This window comes from Chelmon rostratus, chromosome 22 (genome assembly GCF_017976325.1).
Source record: "Chelmon rostratus isolate fCheRos1 chromosome 22, fCheRos1.pri, whole genome shotgun sequence".
In the NCBI taxonomy this organism is placed as follows: domain Eukaryota; kingdom Metazoa; phylum Chordata; class Actinopteri; order Chaetodontiformes; family Chaetodontidae; genus Chelmon; species Chelmon rostratus.
The window spans coordinates 14,121,646-14,137,991 of NC_055679.1; the positions used below are offsets into that span (position 1 = coordinate 14,121,646).

A 16,346-nucleotide genomic window follows, 5' to 3' on the forward strand; every position below is an offset into this window, starting at 1 on the left:
AATGAGAGCAATTTGCAGCCTTGACGCAGTCTTTTTCTACTTTACTCGCATCAAGACGAGGCGGCCTGACTGAACTGAAAGGCAGCAGCACCACCATGTGGATTTACACAGGATGTGCCTGCAGCCCACTGCAGGGAACTGAATACGTGTGTGAGGGGTCCAATTATCTGCTATTGGATAACAGAATGCTTTTTAGAGGCGTTATCACTGATCTGATTTATGTTCATCTTTATCGTCCTTTTTGTGACATATTCATGTGTTTATGTGAAGCATATTTTCTGCTGCATGTACCCTTTACAAATCTTAATAGAATAATTTGAAACTCCTCATGGTTTTAAAAGAACGATCAAGCCTTTTCTTCCAGTCAAAAATTGATCAGATTGACCATCAGCCCGACAGCATTAATGGTGTTTAATATGAAGCTTTTCAAAGTCAACATGTCAGTCCAGAGCCAGCTAAGATGTTCCCAGATGAGCCTCTCTCACAGGCTCAGTTGACATCAGGAGACATGTGATATTAAAAGCAGCCCAATAAGAGTCATAATGTCTTGCCATTGTTACGTTCTGGTACCTGACACAGCCATCTAAATTAGTTTGGGTTCAGGGGAAAATTAAGGGCTCAAAGCAGCTTAAATGGCAGCTCCCTAAAGACAAAGACATTTAAAAGCTGCACACTACTCCATTTACAACCATCTGACATGACGGAATGCAGGAAAATACTCCTTTGGATTGTTGTAACCACCAAATGTTTCTATTGAAACTTGATGAATCAAAGATAAATTGGCAATCACTTAATTTGCTGTCAACCCTATGTAAATTTTAGCACCATAGGTGGAAGTAAGTGGGCTCAGTGCGCTCAGTGGAATATGATTAGTTAAATCTTAGCATAATGTAAAAAAAACCCTCCAATTATAAGCAGTATGTGCACACTTACTCAACCATTTTTAATACTGGATTCTTATTAATTATTAATATTAAGTTAATAATTCAAAGATGGAAAGTCTATTTTAATGAGTTTTCATTTCAGGTCTTAAGGCTTTTAATTCTCACTCTGCTATACAGAACAGAACAGTACATGGCAATGAATAATTGTACATACACTGACAATACCAACTGTATATACAGTGTATATATACACTTTGTTCTCTGTGGTGTAAGACTGATGTTGGCACAGTTCCTTTTGTCCTGAAACAGATGTTTATGCATAATTCTCATTTATTACAAGTTGGGTCTTATTTTTGTAGTTCTTCGCCGTCATTCCTGTCAGTAATAATAAAACTGTTATGAGATCTGGGAATAAAAAGAAGTCTGATGGGAAACACGAGCAGTTAGACAATTATAAATTGTGTGCTCACAACAACGGAAAGTGTGCTGATTTAGGTCAAAGTTACTCTGTGATGGATGGTAACAATGGACAGTTTGGATTATAATGTCAGTGTTTTCTCTTTTAAACAAGAGGAGCTCATCTACTGCCTCATCCTACTTTGTTCTCACAGCTCAGCAGTTGCTTCAGTAAATATAATTTAAGTAGTTGTATAATATATATCTCAGTTTTCTTGAAACATGGGTTAAAATCAATTAAACGATGTATAAATGACAATGGAAATGAATGTGCCAGGAGAGGGGACAAAAAAACACAAAAGGCTTCTGCTACCTCTACCTACTGTAGATAATAACACAGATATCAAATGAGAAAAAGAGTTCTGTCAGCGAGGACGCCTGGCCTCTGCTTTCACTCTGTTTTGGAAGATGAAGGTTAGAAAAAATATACACACATAAGTCAGTTATACAAAATATAAATTATGGTCGGTAGTGCAAAAATAAGACCCAAGTCTTTATGTAGATTTATGTAGGTTTAGTCCATTAATATCCTTCCTGTGGACTAAATGTAACAGTTAACCTGGACCAGGTGTGACTCAGATGAGTCAATCGACTCTGATAAAACCTGAGAGCCACAGCTACAAACACCCTCTCTCACACACAATACACTGCAGAGAGAGATAGCTGCACCTGCTCTCTGTCTGCAGTATGCTGTGTGTGTGTGTGTGTGTGTGTGTGCGTGTGCGTGTGCACGTGTGTGCGTGCAGGATTAAAAGGTGTTTTGAGATGCTCTTGTAATCCCACAACAGCAGGACGGCACATATGTACCCAATCAAAAGGACACACACACACACACACACACACCTATACCCACACACACTTGTATCCTTCTATTTTAAAATCCAACAATGCTTTATGCCCCTCCCTTGTCTCCCTGGACACCGCAGCATCTGTTGCCCATGGCGATTATCTGGTGATTACATGAAAACAGCCGCCAAATTCTATTTAGGCTCATTGTCCTCTCTCTGTCCATCCTCTCATTTTTCTCACATCTAATATATGTCATTCACCACATCACTCTGTTTTATTCTCCCACTATACCATCTCTTCCCACACACACACACGCCTCTCTCGGGTACAGTAGTGACCTCTCCATCACCCCAGAGATTACTTCAGTAACAGTTACTGCTGCAGTGGTTCACTGTCACTGCTTGGCATGAGAACAGCTTGTAGAGCAGACACACACTCCATCAAAAAGACCTGCTTCAAATGAATACACTACATGGCCAAAAGTATGTAGACACCCATGTGGTAAGGCCTGGTTCACAGTCTGCATTGAATCAACCTTTTCCAGTATTTCTTGTTGGGAAGTTGCAAAGCTTTTATGAACCCGCCCAGGACTGCTGATGTAAATTAGTCTTTTGGCTAAATGTGACATATTTACACTAAAGCGATTTGAATATACATTTGACTGCAAAATCCTGCAGAAAAAACCTGCAATATTGCTGTGTTTTGAAGGCTGCTCTGGTAGTCAAGTGTCTCATAATCCATTCATGTCTCAAGGCTATACTAACAATTGCAATTGCAACAGTTATTAATTATTTGGAAGTGTAACAATTAAACACCACATCTATTTTCCCTAAAATTAGAACCTTGCATTACATAATCCTTTCCAAGAAGCTGCTTATGAGTTTATAGTTAAATGTCAGTTAACCCTATGAAGATATGATGTAAATGGACCCAGAAAATACAAGGAAAAACAAACAAGAACAGTTTCTTTATGGCGCTGTCTTTGTGCACAGGTCCATTATCATGTTGAATTATAGAAGTGCCTTCATCAAACTATTACCAGAAAGTCGGATGCACCCTACTGTCTACATTATAACTGCATGCTGTAGCCATTACGGTTTCCCTCAACAAAGGGGCTCAGTTCAAACTATGATAAAGAATCCCAGTAGTCAAAAGTATGTGGACACCTTGTTGTGTACTTTTGCAGCCTCTAGTGGCTTCACTCTGTACTGCAGTGCAGCTTCAATCAGAATACTGTGTGAATTCTCAAATCAGAGAATTGTTTTTATCTACATACACATGCAGGTTTAGATGGGAGTACTGAAGGAGTGTGGAGCAAAAATGCACCTACATGCGCATCATTTAGACTTTAAGGCTCTTGTGTCGTCCGTAACAGAAAGGGGATTGTTGTTTGGTTTGGCTTGCGATTGAAAAATGATACATTCTGAACACACACATTAACACATCAGCATGTATTAACACTTTCTCTAACTCACATATGCATCCAGAATTATCACACACACACACACACACACACAAGCACAGCATGTGGGCGGCATCCCCAGCGCTGTGAAACATCTTGCATCCCACATGCTTATATAACTCCCTCTCCACCTCCTCCAGCTGATCACTCATCACTTTATCACTTTATCCTCCGCTGGGAAGGAAAAACCCCTTCTCTCCTCTCTCTCTCATTGAAATCAGCCAGGCAGGCGCCCTCTGCAATCGAGCATGATTTCGTTACACTCGGAGCATCAAAAGAGCACATCACTCCGATGAGATCAGGCTGCAGCAAATCCCATCTCTGGTGAAGATTTTATGTTGGTAAAAATTGAATCATAAACCCGCACTACTTGTGACAACATAGGATCTCAAACGTCAAACCTTGTTTTCATCCAACATTACTGATATTTACAGAAGGAGAAGATTCAATCAAGGGGAAGCAGCTGCAAACTATCTTGCTTTTTATTACTGCAAAACGTAAACCGCAAGATGAAGAGCTGCTATGACAAGAAGCGGAGAAAAAGCTAAAAAAGATGCAGTGAGTTTGTGATGTAACAGCAAAAATGCACCTCCTTCCTGTTCGTATTCTTAGCACGCAATGTACAGTAATGAGGAGAAATGCCTGGTGGGCATTCTGCACAGTATGGCCTCAGCATCCTTCCCACAGGAGGAACTTTCACATCGACTTCAGCCGTGTTTCAGATAAAAAGTCAAAGGACAAAGCATTTGTTTGTGCTGATTTATGGGTCTCTAGTGTCATATATTGAGCAGGAGAAACAAATCCAGTCTGTCACTGAGGTGAGTGATGAGGACAGAAACTAACAAGCATGTAGCTTCACAAAACCCCGGCTGATGTCCTTCGTTACCAAGCACCAACACTTTAAATTAAAGATACATGTTCTTATTAGCAAGCACACTGGCTCTTTAGTAGTCACTATAAAACACGCATTAATGCCTCATTCTGGGGGTTGGATTATTGAGATCAGAAGTCATGGGCAACAACTTAGTAAACCTTTTAATGGCTGTTAATGTCCAAGCAGTTGTAGGATATGATCATGTAGAATAAGGCATTACTTAATATAAAGTATAAACCAAAGAAAATGCATCCATGACAAGCCCTCATTTAAGCCAAAAACTTACTGTCCACTTAAAGATGTAGTTAAGATCTGTCTGTGAGGAAGCCTTGTCTTTAAAATAAGAGATAAGACTGTGTGTCGACACATATCAAGGTGGCATCACTTGACCAAAAAAGTTGTTAAATGTCTGACATAACTGTCCAGCTTGCACACATACCTAGAATTTATTTGTTAAAGGGTAAAGCTGGCATGAAAGGATCCCGAGTCTATTCCTTCCTTATATAGACATATGCATTTGGAGGGATATGGAATTGTGCTTTTAGAAAGTCAGGGGACTTGAGAGAGACATTTTAAAAGAAGAATAGTTGGAATTGAAGCAGCAGAGGAAGAGATATCCTGACTTTTAGTACCTTGTATGGGTCAAACTATGCGATCAGTTCCTATCTGAGTAACTGAGTAAGCTCCAATCGCTGATAAAGACTGTGATGTGGTTGAAAGCTATAGAAAACTAGGCTATTTGTGTCAAACCATCATCAGGATTACTTTCTCAGATTTTAAAAAGTGAAGTATACTGATCTTCATGTGTAAAAATCTGCAGAGCCCCTTTAAAAACACGTCAGAAATGAACAATTTCATTTTTTATAGCGTGCACTGTGGTTCATATTTAGCAATTTTTTGGGGACTATTTTCAGCTGTGGATTAATACTGTATGTACTGGTGCATTGGCTGCTATTTACAGCAGCAGGATGGTGTATGTGGGATGGATTAAAATATACTGCAGTGTTTTTACAATGGAGGCTTGTGACAAAGATGAATAAGATATATCAGGATGTGGATACACAGACAATACTTGGGTCTTTTCATGGGAGCGGTTGGCAAGAAATAAATGGACTATCACCAGCCTTATCCTTTAAAATGAGCATTTTTCAGGAGTGCACTGCTGTAGAAGTAGGGAGTGAAAATAACTGTGACTTACATTGATGAGCTCGATCTCCCAGATCTTCTTGACCAGCTCCATGGAGGTGTATCCGTTAATGAGGAAGGACTTGGTGTAGTCGCCGAGCTCCAGCGACTCCAGCCACTCTGCCACTGACGTCGGGTTGTTGCCATCATAACCAATAGGCCGCACCTTGGGTAGAGACAGGAAGGAGACAGAGAGTAGGGAGAAATATCATCTTTATGGTTCTGTGGTTTAACTTTTTGTCAATTTTCTGCAGTTTTTTACAAGACTTTAAATATATCGTGCTGAAGATATTTTATAATAACTCTGCACACTGGCTGCATAGGATGCTTCATGATGCGTTTTCCTCCATGTTCTCATAAATATAGTGATGCTGTTGGATGTGTTTTGCTATTTTTCTGCCCATATGGCACCCTACCTTTGACCTGAAGCTGGGAAGCATAGAACAGCTGGTATCTTAAGGTACGCTCTGTTCAAATGCCAACTACATTACAGCCCACATACCTGTTTCTTACATAACATGACAGCTGTTTGAGTTCTTTTCACACTATGTTTGATTGCTGCGCTGCACTTTTCTCATTTTCTGACTTCATTCTGCTGCAACAGCCTCATTTCTACATGGGCATCATTAAAGATTTATTCTATGTTTAAGAGCTTCCCCCAGTTCAGCAGAGCACAGGAGGAATACAGGAAATACTGAGCTCTAAAAGAGAGAATTTTTCAAGATAGCTGGAATGCTGGATTAAAATCATGTATTCCTCGTATATTTGCAGTGCAAACAAGTAAACACAAGCCTAACGTTTGAGAAATGGCAGAATAGGACACGGAGTTATTGCCTTGAGTGAGACACTTTGAGAGCGTAGCAGATTATTCATAATTCATTCACTTTTATTTTGACAGTCAAAACAGCTTCAGAGGGTTTATGGTGCTTCAAACAAACACCCCACATCCTCCACCTGAAGTTGAGCCTACGTGTGAGGGCAGACAAAAGTTAAAGGTTTCATTTTTTTTACAGTGTTTGGGAAAGTTTGGGAGGGGTTAGAGGAGGAGACTGGAGATCAAAGTTTTCTGAGTGTCTGTATGAAACCTGCTTATCTCTGAGCTCAGAGTCTCCCTTTTCTTTCCGTCCTCTCTTTTGCAGACTGCTTTTTGGCTGCTCTCACTTCATACAGTCACACACCTTTGATCTTACTTTCTCTCTCTCTCTCTCTCTCTTACACACACACACAAAAGCACTTGACCTTGCACAAACTTCCCTGTAAGTCTGCAAGTATTGTGCATATCATTTCAACAGCCATTGGTCCCTTTTAAAGCGACTGTTGCCATTTTTTTCTGAGACCAAAGTGTGTCTGTATGTTTTTATCTGTGTGTGAATTTTGCATTTAGACTCAGCAAAGTGTGAGCAGTTTCTTGCATCATTTAATTTAATGTGGTTTCAATCACCTTTACACTCATATCCAAATAGCATCTAGATATGATTTAACCTGATTACATTTACACCTGGTATTAATACGTGTCTCCAGGAGGTGTTTTGGCCCATCGAATCACAATCCGTCCCCCGTGCGGCTCAGTTGGATTTACACCTGTACTCTCATGTGGTCAAGCACTATCCGACTGCAATCCAATCACCCAAAATGCAGTTTAATGCAAGGCGTAAAGGCCGTGTTAGTGCGTTTTTTTCTTGAACCCCCAAACTCCTTGGCGCCTTATTTAAGAATTCTGCAGAACACGCAGAGAGAAACCTGACCATACACAGAGACAGCTATATGACATTTGCTTAATTTTATATTGAATACAATGGACTGGCTGCAGCCAGATTAGAAAGCTCAGATTTAGTCACTGTTAATCAGAGCCGTCTGAGATGTTCTTGTTGGAGTGTGGGATTTGCTGCAGTACTGACCCTAGGCAGCAGCCGTATGGCCTGCAGGAGGCGTTGTCTGTGAGCCGAGTTGAGGATTCCAATCTCCAGCAGGTCCTGGTCTTCCACCACATTGCTGCCCTGCAGAGTAACAAAACAACAGCTAAAGTCAGCATTTATGCAGCACATCTCCACCCAGAGCCAACAATGCAACACCAATGTGTTTGCAAGTTTCAACTCCTTAACTAAAAATCATGTACACTTTTTGAATGCATGCTGTACAGTTTTAGTTTAGCACTTGATATGCATATTCTTTGTTTGCACTGTATTCCCGCAGTTACAATCGTGCAACTTTGTGCAAATTCCAGTGGTGTGGTAATACTTTTCATATTGTAAGGAAATCAATACAAACCAATGGTTGTGTCAAATATTGGTTTGCAAAATGGTTACCTCTAAATGTATATGTGAAGATAAATAACACTGGTATGGTAACCACACCTCTTAAATTACTGATATAGTATAGTAGGGGACTGGTTGATATTTGTATGATAGGAGAGTATTTTATTTTGCCGATTCAATCTGTGTCCTATCCACAGGTTCACAAGGCATTTGTTTGCTACCTGAATGTAACTGCCAGTGAAGAAAATGCATTAGTGAACATGAAAATTGTGAGTGAAATATTAAAAAAAAAAAAAAAAAAAGAGGCAAAATCGCGTTTCCAATTCTTCTTAAATTCCTCATGATATTCTTATTGAAGACTGGAACACACACAAGACACACACACAGCTGTCTGTATGGGTATTAGATTCAGTGTTTCACCTTTAATTAATCCACTGGAAAACCTTGAGAGACCTTTCAGTCATCCCCCCTCCAGAGAGTCACAAAGAGAGAGTCTTAATGCAGACAGATAATTACAGGAAAGGTGGAATGCATGGGGGGATGGGAAGAGATGTGGCGTGCATGAAGACAGCTGCAGCACAGAGAGGCCGACTCAGCCAGAAATAACATCAGAAATATAGATTGTGACGTCTGTTGTGACTAAAGCAAGGTAATCACCAAAATGATGGTAAAGAAATAGCAGGAGAGGGAGTATGTGACCTGCCTGGAGGCAGTCTCAGGACCATCCACACACGAACACACACACACCGTACATACACACTCTGACGTAGGATAGAAGGAATAAACCTGTCAGTCACTCTAGATCTCCTTCCTGTCAAACGAACAGTGATAAACTTCCAAAAGACGAGAAGAAAAAGCAGGTGATCGCTTTGCTTCTGTCCAGAAGTCGACTCTGAGGACCGTCATGTCCTCGAAGAGGACACTTATCTTGTACACTGTTGTAATTCCACAGAAGAGATAGCTGTTCAGTTTTCACTGCGGTGTCCTGCATAACATTTGCCAGAGAAATCTCCATTCAAGTGGCTTTACTTGTGAGACTCCAGATCATCACCCAATTAATTACTAGACATTTCCACTCTAACTGGAGGGCTTTGAACTGGCACAGTCTACAAACTAGTCAAGACCTGGCAAACAACTGGAATATCAAACATGGAGGAAAAGTGGAGGGAAATGTTCAAATTCTAGTAACCAGAAGGTTCCCATCCTGAATCCTAGAGGAAAGGCTCTGACTGTTGAGGAACTCTTGAGCAACCAGAAGACTTTGGTTGCATTGTGGGCATCTCCCAGATGTAAATTTGTGGAGCTCAACTTGTTTAGAAATATGAATGATGGCAACGCAGGAAAACCTCGCACAAAATGTAACACCGGGACAATTAGTTACGTTTGATGGAATCATACTGTAGAAAAATACAGACGTGGAAACATGTTCACATGGTGCTTCATCTTGCAGTAAGCTTAGCAAGATGTGCTCTCGGTTTAATTTGTGTGAGCGTCTAAGTTCACCACTTTCAGACTATTCCACGGATCAACAGCTGGTGGCAGTAATGTGCCAACAGATGTAGCTACTACCAATCAAATGCAAGAGGAAGATGACTGCTAGCAAGCAAACACTGATACAAATAATCTAAGTTCTAAAACCTGTTGAGGATGGGCTTCGCAAAAGTTTTTTATAAGGCTGCACACAATTTATTTTGGTAGGAAACATAAAATGTAAACATACATTTGCTTGTTTACGCCTTTAAGATTAAGGCCAGATAATGGATATGCTAGATACTGGAAGAAGGAAAATATATCTGTATCACTTGGTTGAAAAATATCTTGAACTGAGCAACAACCAGCATCGCTGCTCGGTGTGGTCTGATTGTGATCACACCAACCTGTGATGAAGCACAGTACTACAGTGCCAGGCTACATCACAGGGGCACAGTGTGTCACTAGTTGACACGGCAAGCATGGCTACTCTTTAATGGACCGTAAATAAGTGAGTCACAGTTCAACTATGGTACAATATCTGTTTTATTGTTTAAACACAAATTATGGCTCAAACTTGCGCGGGTCACACATGAAATAATAATTGTAGTACCTTAAAACCATCTAACCCACCCACTCCTCTTTCTTTGCCCTTTGTTCACCTCACTTTATTAATCCATGTGCACAGATTACTATAACAAACACATGGTTTGTTAATCCATGCTCACATATTATTAATCCATGCACTTTAAACAAAAAAAAAGCCTCTTAAAAAGTGCGTGATGCTGCTGCAGGCTTATTAGTATAACTTTGTCTCCAGGGCTCCACTAGCCGGTCCCTGCACTGCTGCTGCAGCTGATTGGGCTCATCCTGTGGCCAAACTTATCCCTTCCAACGTTCTCCGAGTGCAGTTCATAGATCAACTCCCAGGCTGATTAATAGAGTGCAGAGCAGAGCAAAGCGAGCGCTGGAGTCACCGTGCTACAACTTCACAGCAGAGTAATGACTCAGAGAGGCAGCGCACAGTAGATTGGGGGGGGATTCAACGACATGACTAATTGCTCCCGGTTGGGATCCTGATAGAAAGAGATACAGTTCCTTGATATTTGCTCTCTTTCTCCAAACCTGTCCTGTCCTGTTTCCCTTTCTGTCTTAACATTATGTTTGTCCCATATGGATGATGGATCAGGGGACAAACATCACGTGGATACATCAGTATTACTGGAGTAAGGATAAATGAGAGAGTGACAACAGAAACCAAATAATGTCTATGTTTTGTAGGCTTAGCTGTCCATCGAATGCCCACATTGTTTGTTTTTTCTGATTATTCTATCTTGCATATGTTTGATAAATTCCTCAGCGCTTGGTATGCAGCGCTGGTATGAGCTATCTATTTTGCTGGTGGTGGAAGATGCTTAGCATCCACAGTGTTGATAAATTGCCATGGCCTGTGGTTAGCTTGTGATACCTCGACCATGTTGCTTTAAACCCCGTCACAGTGGGTCACAAATGCTTTGAATGTAGGAATTAAAATTCATGCGCAGCAGCAGGGGTTGAAGCAAGACTAGAGATGGGGTAAAAATGATATTCAGTGATGGTAGTGAAGGCCATAATCGGCACCGAAAGGCTGAGGCCTCTTCTCTCTCATTTCTTTGCCATTCTCCATTGCTCTGCTATCAAAGCACTTGTCCTCTTTTCTCATTATTTTGTTGCCTCTCTTACTAACCATTCATCTCTTCTCTCATGTGCACTTTTCATCCATAATTCCGTTTGGCCGTCAAATGGCCGTTTGATATTCACAAGAATTTCTCTTCCAGAATAATAAATTCTTTTATGAGGGGGATTAGAGGCGCCACCTCTGAACGAAATATGGATAGTGGCAATATTTCATTTCAGATATTGTTGTTTCTTCCCTCTGAGGAACAGTTGGGTCAAATTAATTTCACTAGCCTCATGGCTGCTCTTATCAGCTGCTGTTTCTTTAGTGCACGCTGCACGGCATCATTATCTCTTCATTTCTGGTGTCTATCTAATACTGCGCCCCCATTCACTTTTGTGATTCCATGTTGAAACCCAGCCCTGTTCTACCTCTGTCTTCTGTCTTTCTTTCAGTTCATTGTGTTGCATGAAACCAAATAAAAAAGCAGAGCGACAAAAGAACTTTTAAATGAAAATTGTTCATTGTTCACAACAGTGTTTGTGTGTTTCCGTGCCTCCACAATTCAAAAGCATCAGTTTGTGTGACGCTTACGAGTGAGCTACAATGAATTGTGCTCAGTTTTTCTATCCGCCTCCGTCCCTCTCCTCCTTCCACTTCCACATTCTGGTCACATTTCTAAGTGTCTATGCCGGCATGCCATGTTTAGTGAGGAGTGTGTGTGTGTGTGTGTGTGTGTGTGTGTGTGTGTGTGTGTGTGTGTGTTGGTTGGTAATGACGAGTTTTAACAGGGGAAGTGTGACTGCAGTCAGAGGACTAAGCAAGGTGAATAGGATCTTTGCTGCAGACTAGAAGATCCACCATTAAGTGGTTCTGAACATGCAAGAACTTGAAACACTGCTGTCAATCACACTGACTGGATGCATTTGGATGAACACACAATGCCAGACATCAAATCACAGTTAGTCAGTATTCTTATATTCACAATGGATGAAACGGAGAAGGATGAATATGTTATGCAAAAGATGTTGCCTGTAGTGATGAACAGTGCATTTTTCAGCTCATTAATTTGGTTTTTAGCTAGCCAGCATGTCGACTTTTACTGTCTTGGGTCAGTCTCACTGTTCCAACCAACAACGTTTCCAGACCTAGCAGGCAGCTGCTTTCAGCAAAAAACCCTAATAAACACAATGTATTCTACCAGCCCAGTACCAAACAACGCAGAGCAACAATAGCAACTACCCGGTGACCAAAGCAGAGCATTCAGCAGCTAAAGGAGACTGATTTTTCCCCTAATAGTGGTGCAGACCAAACTAGAGCTTACATTTGCCAAATTGGCCCAAAATATGACACCAAATAAAGAAAAAAGAATTTGAATTTCACTCTTTAAAGTTGCAATAATGAATGTTTTTACATGTTTGCGGTCAAACTGTGTACTGTTAAAACCCTAAATTGTAGTCATGAGTCCACAGAGATTTATCACCTGGATGCAGTTCCCCAGACCTCTACAGAGCCTTTTAGCACTGTAAACTCATTGTTCGCAGTGTTTTGTTGCATTGCCCCCAAGTGGCCAAAAAAACCCTTCAATAAATGTAAGTTAAGTGTTTTTTATATATGTGTTTCTTCAAAGTTCTACAGCTGATTAGCAATTTAGCTCTCTAGTCAGCAAACTGGCATTAGCAGACACTTTCAGCAAGCCAAAGTACAAGATAAAGCATGTGGTTTTGGTTTTATCTCAACAGACATTAGCAGGAGAGCTAATGTTGGTTGTGGCCGAAGTCCGTAAATATTATAATTTATGAATCCACTTTCCTTGTACGGCTCCACTGGCTGTCTACTATCCTCCTCCCTCTCTATCTCGCATATGGGTGTGTGTACAGTCATTTAAAATGGGCTTGATTAGCCTCCATCCAGTGTCCTTCATATTAAACACTGTCTCCATAACAACCACTCTGCCCCTTTGCTATTTGTCCACCAGTGTAGCAGCACTTGTCCTCTACTGGCTGGTTAAGGTGACCGGACACGCCCACTCTAATGACCCACGTTAGTGGTAAATGGTAATGGTAGATTGGCGTGGTCCATGTTCATGTGTATATGCGCATGTCTGCATACATTCCTGCACAGTGCATGGTGCCTTTTCACTGCTACACACTGATACAGATCAGACTCCAGGTCAAATTCATTTACAAACTAATCAAATATACAGATGAACTGAACTGGTCCTGAAATGAAAGAAAGAAAAGCTTTTATTTCCTAATGCACACTGACTTGTTTCAGTTGGAATCTGCCATTCAACTTGATTACCCATACAGAGCGGTGCTGAAATGAATTTGACCCAAACCTCTCCTTGAAAAATCCACATCCAACAGTACAAAGGAGCACTGCAAATACCAATGTAATCCCTGCAGCCTGTGCCTCAACTGCATTAATATCAATTTGTGGAACCCACCGAGTTTTCCCAAGGTCGGAAAACATTAACCGTCTTCCTGTTTAGTCACGAACAACTAAGAGAGGTTAAAAACTCCACTCAGCAAGTGGGACACAAGAGAAACTTTAAACAGAGGAAGGCCCAGTCACAAAAAGGACTTTGAAGTCATCTTAGCTGTTTCATCTCGGCTCTGTTCAATATTAATTGTATCTAAAAGGCATTTCAGAGGAGACGACTAAGCTACTGAGAAACACTTTTAGACGAGATGGGAGAGGCCAGGAGAGTAGAGACGTCTCTCAGAAGTACTGCCAAAAACTGTTAGCAACCATAAACTAGGTGCAAATGTGAGTAAAATTGTTGGTACGCTGATATGATGGCAAGTATGTGTGGGAGTGTAAATGAATGGAGGGTGCACCTGGGGACATTCCTAATAGACAAAAGCTGAGCTTAAAAAAAATGCTGCTTATGTGAACAGTCACTTGCTTACCACTTTGAGAAAACAGACGTGACCCCATGTAAATCCACAGAAAATAGGGGAGGGGGAGGAAATTCATGTTTTAATTCAATATGAGACATTTGGAAGAAGACATCTGCAAATAGCAAAAAATGTAATAAAATAAAATTGTAATACATTTTTTTAATTTAATTTAAAACAAAGAAACCCAGTAAACCGAACGATGTGTTAAACCTCTGTTTCAAGAAACTTTTGAATTTATTGCTTTAATATCAACACTGGGTAAAACGACATGCAGAGCATTTTTGCTCTTTCAGCTGACTGTTTTGGCTTGATGTCCTGCAGCTTCACAGTTGTTTCAGTCTCAGCGCTCTCATCAACATGGTTGCCACTAGCAGCAGGCGGCTGTTTTCAGCAAACAGCTCTCATAAAGCGTTTGCACTCCTCCTGCCCAGCACAACGTTTCTGACTAGCTTGTGAACTCAGTGGAGCCTTTAGCAGCTCAAGAGCTAAATATTTCCCTCAGGCGTTTGTAGAAACCAAAGCAGAAAAGAAGAGTGAACACTGGACTTTGTCGAGTGACCAGAAACACTCAGATGAATACTAATGTAGCTCAATGTCTGCTACACGTATAAAAAGGCAACCGCTTGCCTTCCCATAAGAACTTTATACAGTAATAATGATAATTTGTCAGTGTTATTATAGCTTGTTGTGCTGCCCCCAAGTGGCCAAAAAATATGGCTGCTTTTATTTAAGTCTTTGGTGTGGACAAGAGAGTCCACTGAAATCCAGATGAATTTGGTTCAAAAGCTCAGGTGAACGAGGCAAATACTGCAAATTTCTATCCTTATACTCCCGATTTTGGAAAAATGCAAACAGCCTGGATTGCGCCAAGTCCTGAAGTGCATGAGGGCTCTTTTGCTCTCCTACACACTGTCAGAAGTCTGCATTTCTGCAGATTCTGCCTGAGGGAGTTACCCACAGTTCATAGTGCTGTGATGTTAAACAGGGTTATAACGGAAGTCTTTAAATAAGACGGTAAACATATCTGTTACTCAGATAATCTGTATAATGGCACTCTTGAATATCCGATTAATGTCACTATTCTAATTGCAATGTTTGTTTTTTTCATTCACACTCACAAACTACGTAATTTGTCACATTTGTCTTCTATAACTGAATTCTCTACTTAAATCACTCAGTTTATTAATAAATAATCAATCATCTTTTGAAACATTGCAGAACTTTTTTCCCTGAAACCTCTGACACTATATGTTTATATTTGTGTGTATGAGTACTTCTGTTTTTATTTTTTTTAGGCAACTGTCCTTTAGTATTCAATTTTTGTATGTGCTTCTATTATTTACCTAAATGTCTGTATATTATCCTTTTGTTAAAATAGATGAATAAAACACATGGGAACAACTACAAGGAAAAAGTTTACATGTAAGTGTATGATGCTGTTTTGATATAAACGACTGAACAGATTATTTGACAATTACCTCTCCTCCTCTATGTAAGGAAAAGCCTGGGGGATGTTCAAATCAAGAAGGACAAGAGAGTACTGATGACATTTGTATGCTGGTGTGTTTGTCACAGCCTTGGATGAGAAGCAACAGTGTCCTCAAACACTCAATTAATGGCAACGCAAAAAAACAATTCTGTATTAAATCCTGAAGGATGCTTGTACAGAGCAGCCAAAAAAACATACAGAATCACAGGGACCACGTGTGGGAGAAACACAAGAGAAAAGAAACCGAGAGATTCTCTGATTTCCTCCTGTTGCCAGGGTAACCAAATGAACACATGCAGGTCACTGACTGGAGGACCCGAACGCGCACACACACGTACTTATACGTAAATACATACCAATGCCCACACTTGCATTGTTAGCTGACCTCATGTGAGAAAAGAACATTTAACTGCCCTCTCTGCAGGAAGTGATGAAGTCAAATAAATATAACAGTACAAAAATAAAGCAGCTCGCAGCCTTATCGCAACAGAAAAAAGTCTAGAAAATGCATTCTCTTTAACTGGCTGATAAAATACCCTTAATGCTATTAGTTGTTTTCGTTTTAATCCCTTTGGATAAACCCTTAAACATTTTCTTTTTTTGTCCTGAAAAGTTGGCGTTATTGAGATATGGGCTTTTCCCCCAACAGCGAAAATCTGCAACTCCAGATAAACTCATCCAGTCAGCATCCCTCTGCTACGTCTCCCATCTTTCTGCCCCTGCTGCAGTTTCTCTCAATTTGGCATCATCGCTTCCCTTCGCGTTCCCTCTTTCTCCACATGTCCTCCTTCATCGTTCACTTACCCTCTCTCTCCCCGTGGCTGCAAGCCTTACTGACCCACACATGTACACACACCCACGCCAACATCAAAAAAAGAGTTTCTGCATGCGAAATGGCCCAGAAAGTTTCTCTCTCTAC

General features: G+C 40.6%; 1 protein-coding gene across 3 annotated transcripts in view; it reads right to left on the bottom strand.

The window, feature by feature from the left end:
• The window catches only part of anks1b (ankyrin repeat and sterile alpha motif domain containing 1B), a 225,274-nt gene that overhangs the window by 35,680 nt on the left and 173,248 nt on the right, over positions 1-16,346 (bottom strand). For all 3 annotated transcript variants that reach the window (XM_041963585.1, XM_041963584.1, XM_041963586.1), the window contains 2 exons: positions 7,549-7,647; positions 5,664-5,816 (listed from right to left, as the gene is read on the bottom strand). In XM_041963585.1, coding sequence (XP_041819519.1) covers positions 5,664-5,816; positions 7,549-7,647 — 252 coding nt within the window. The remainder of the gene's footprint in view (positions 1-5,663; positions 5,817-7,548; positions 7,648-16,346) is intronic.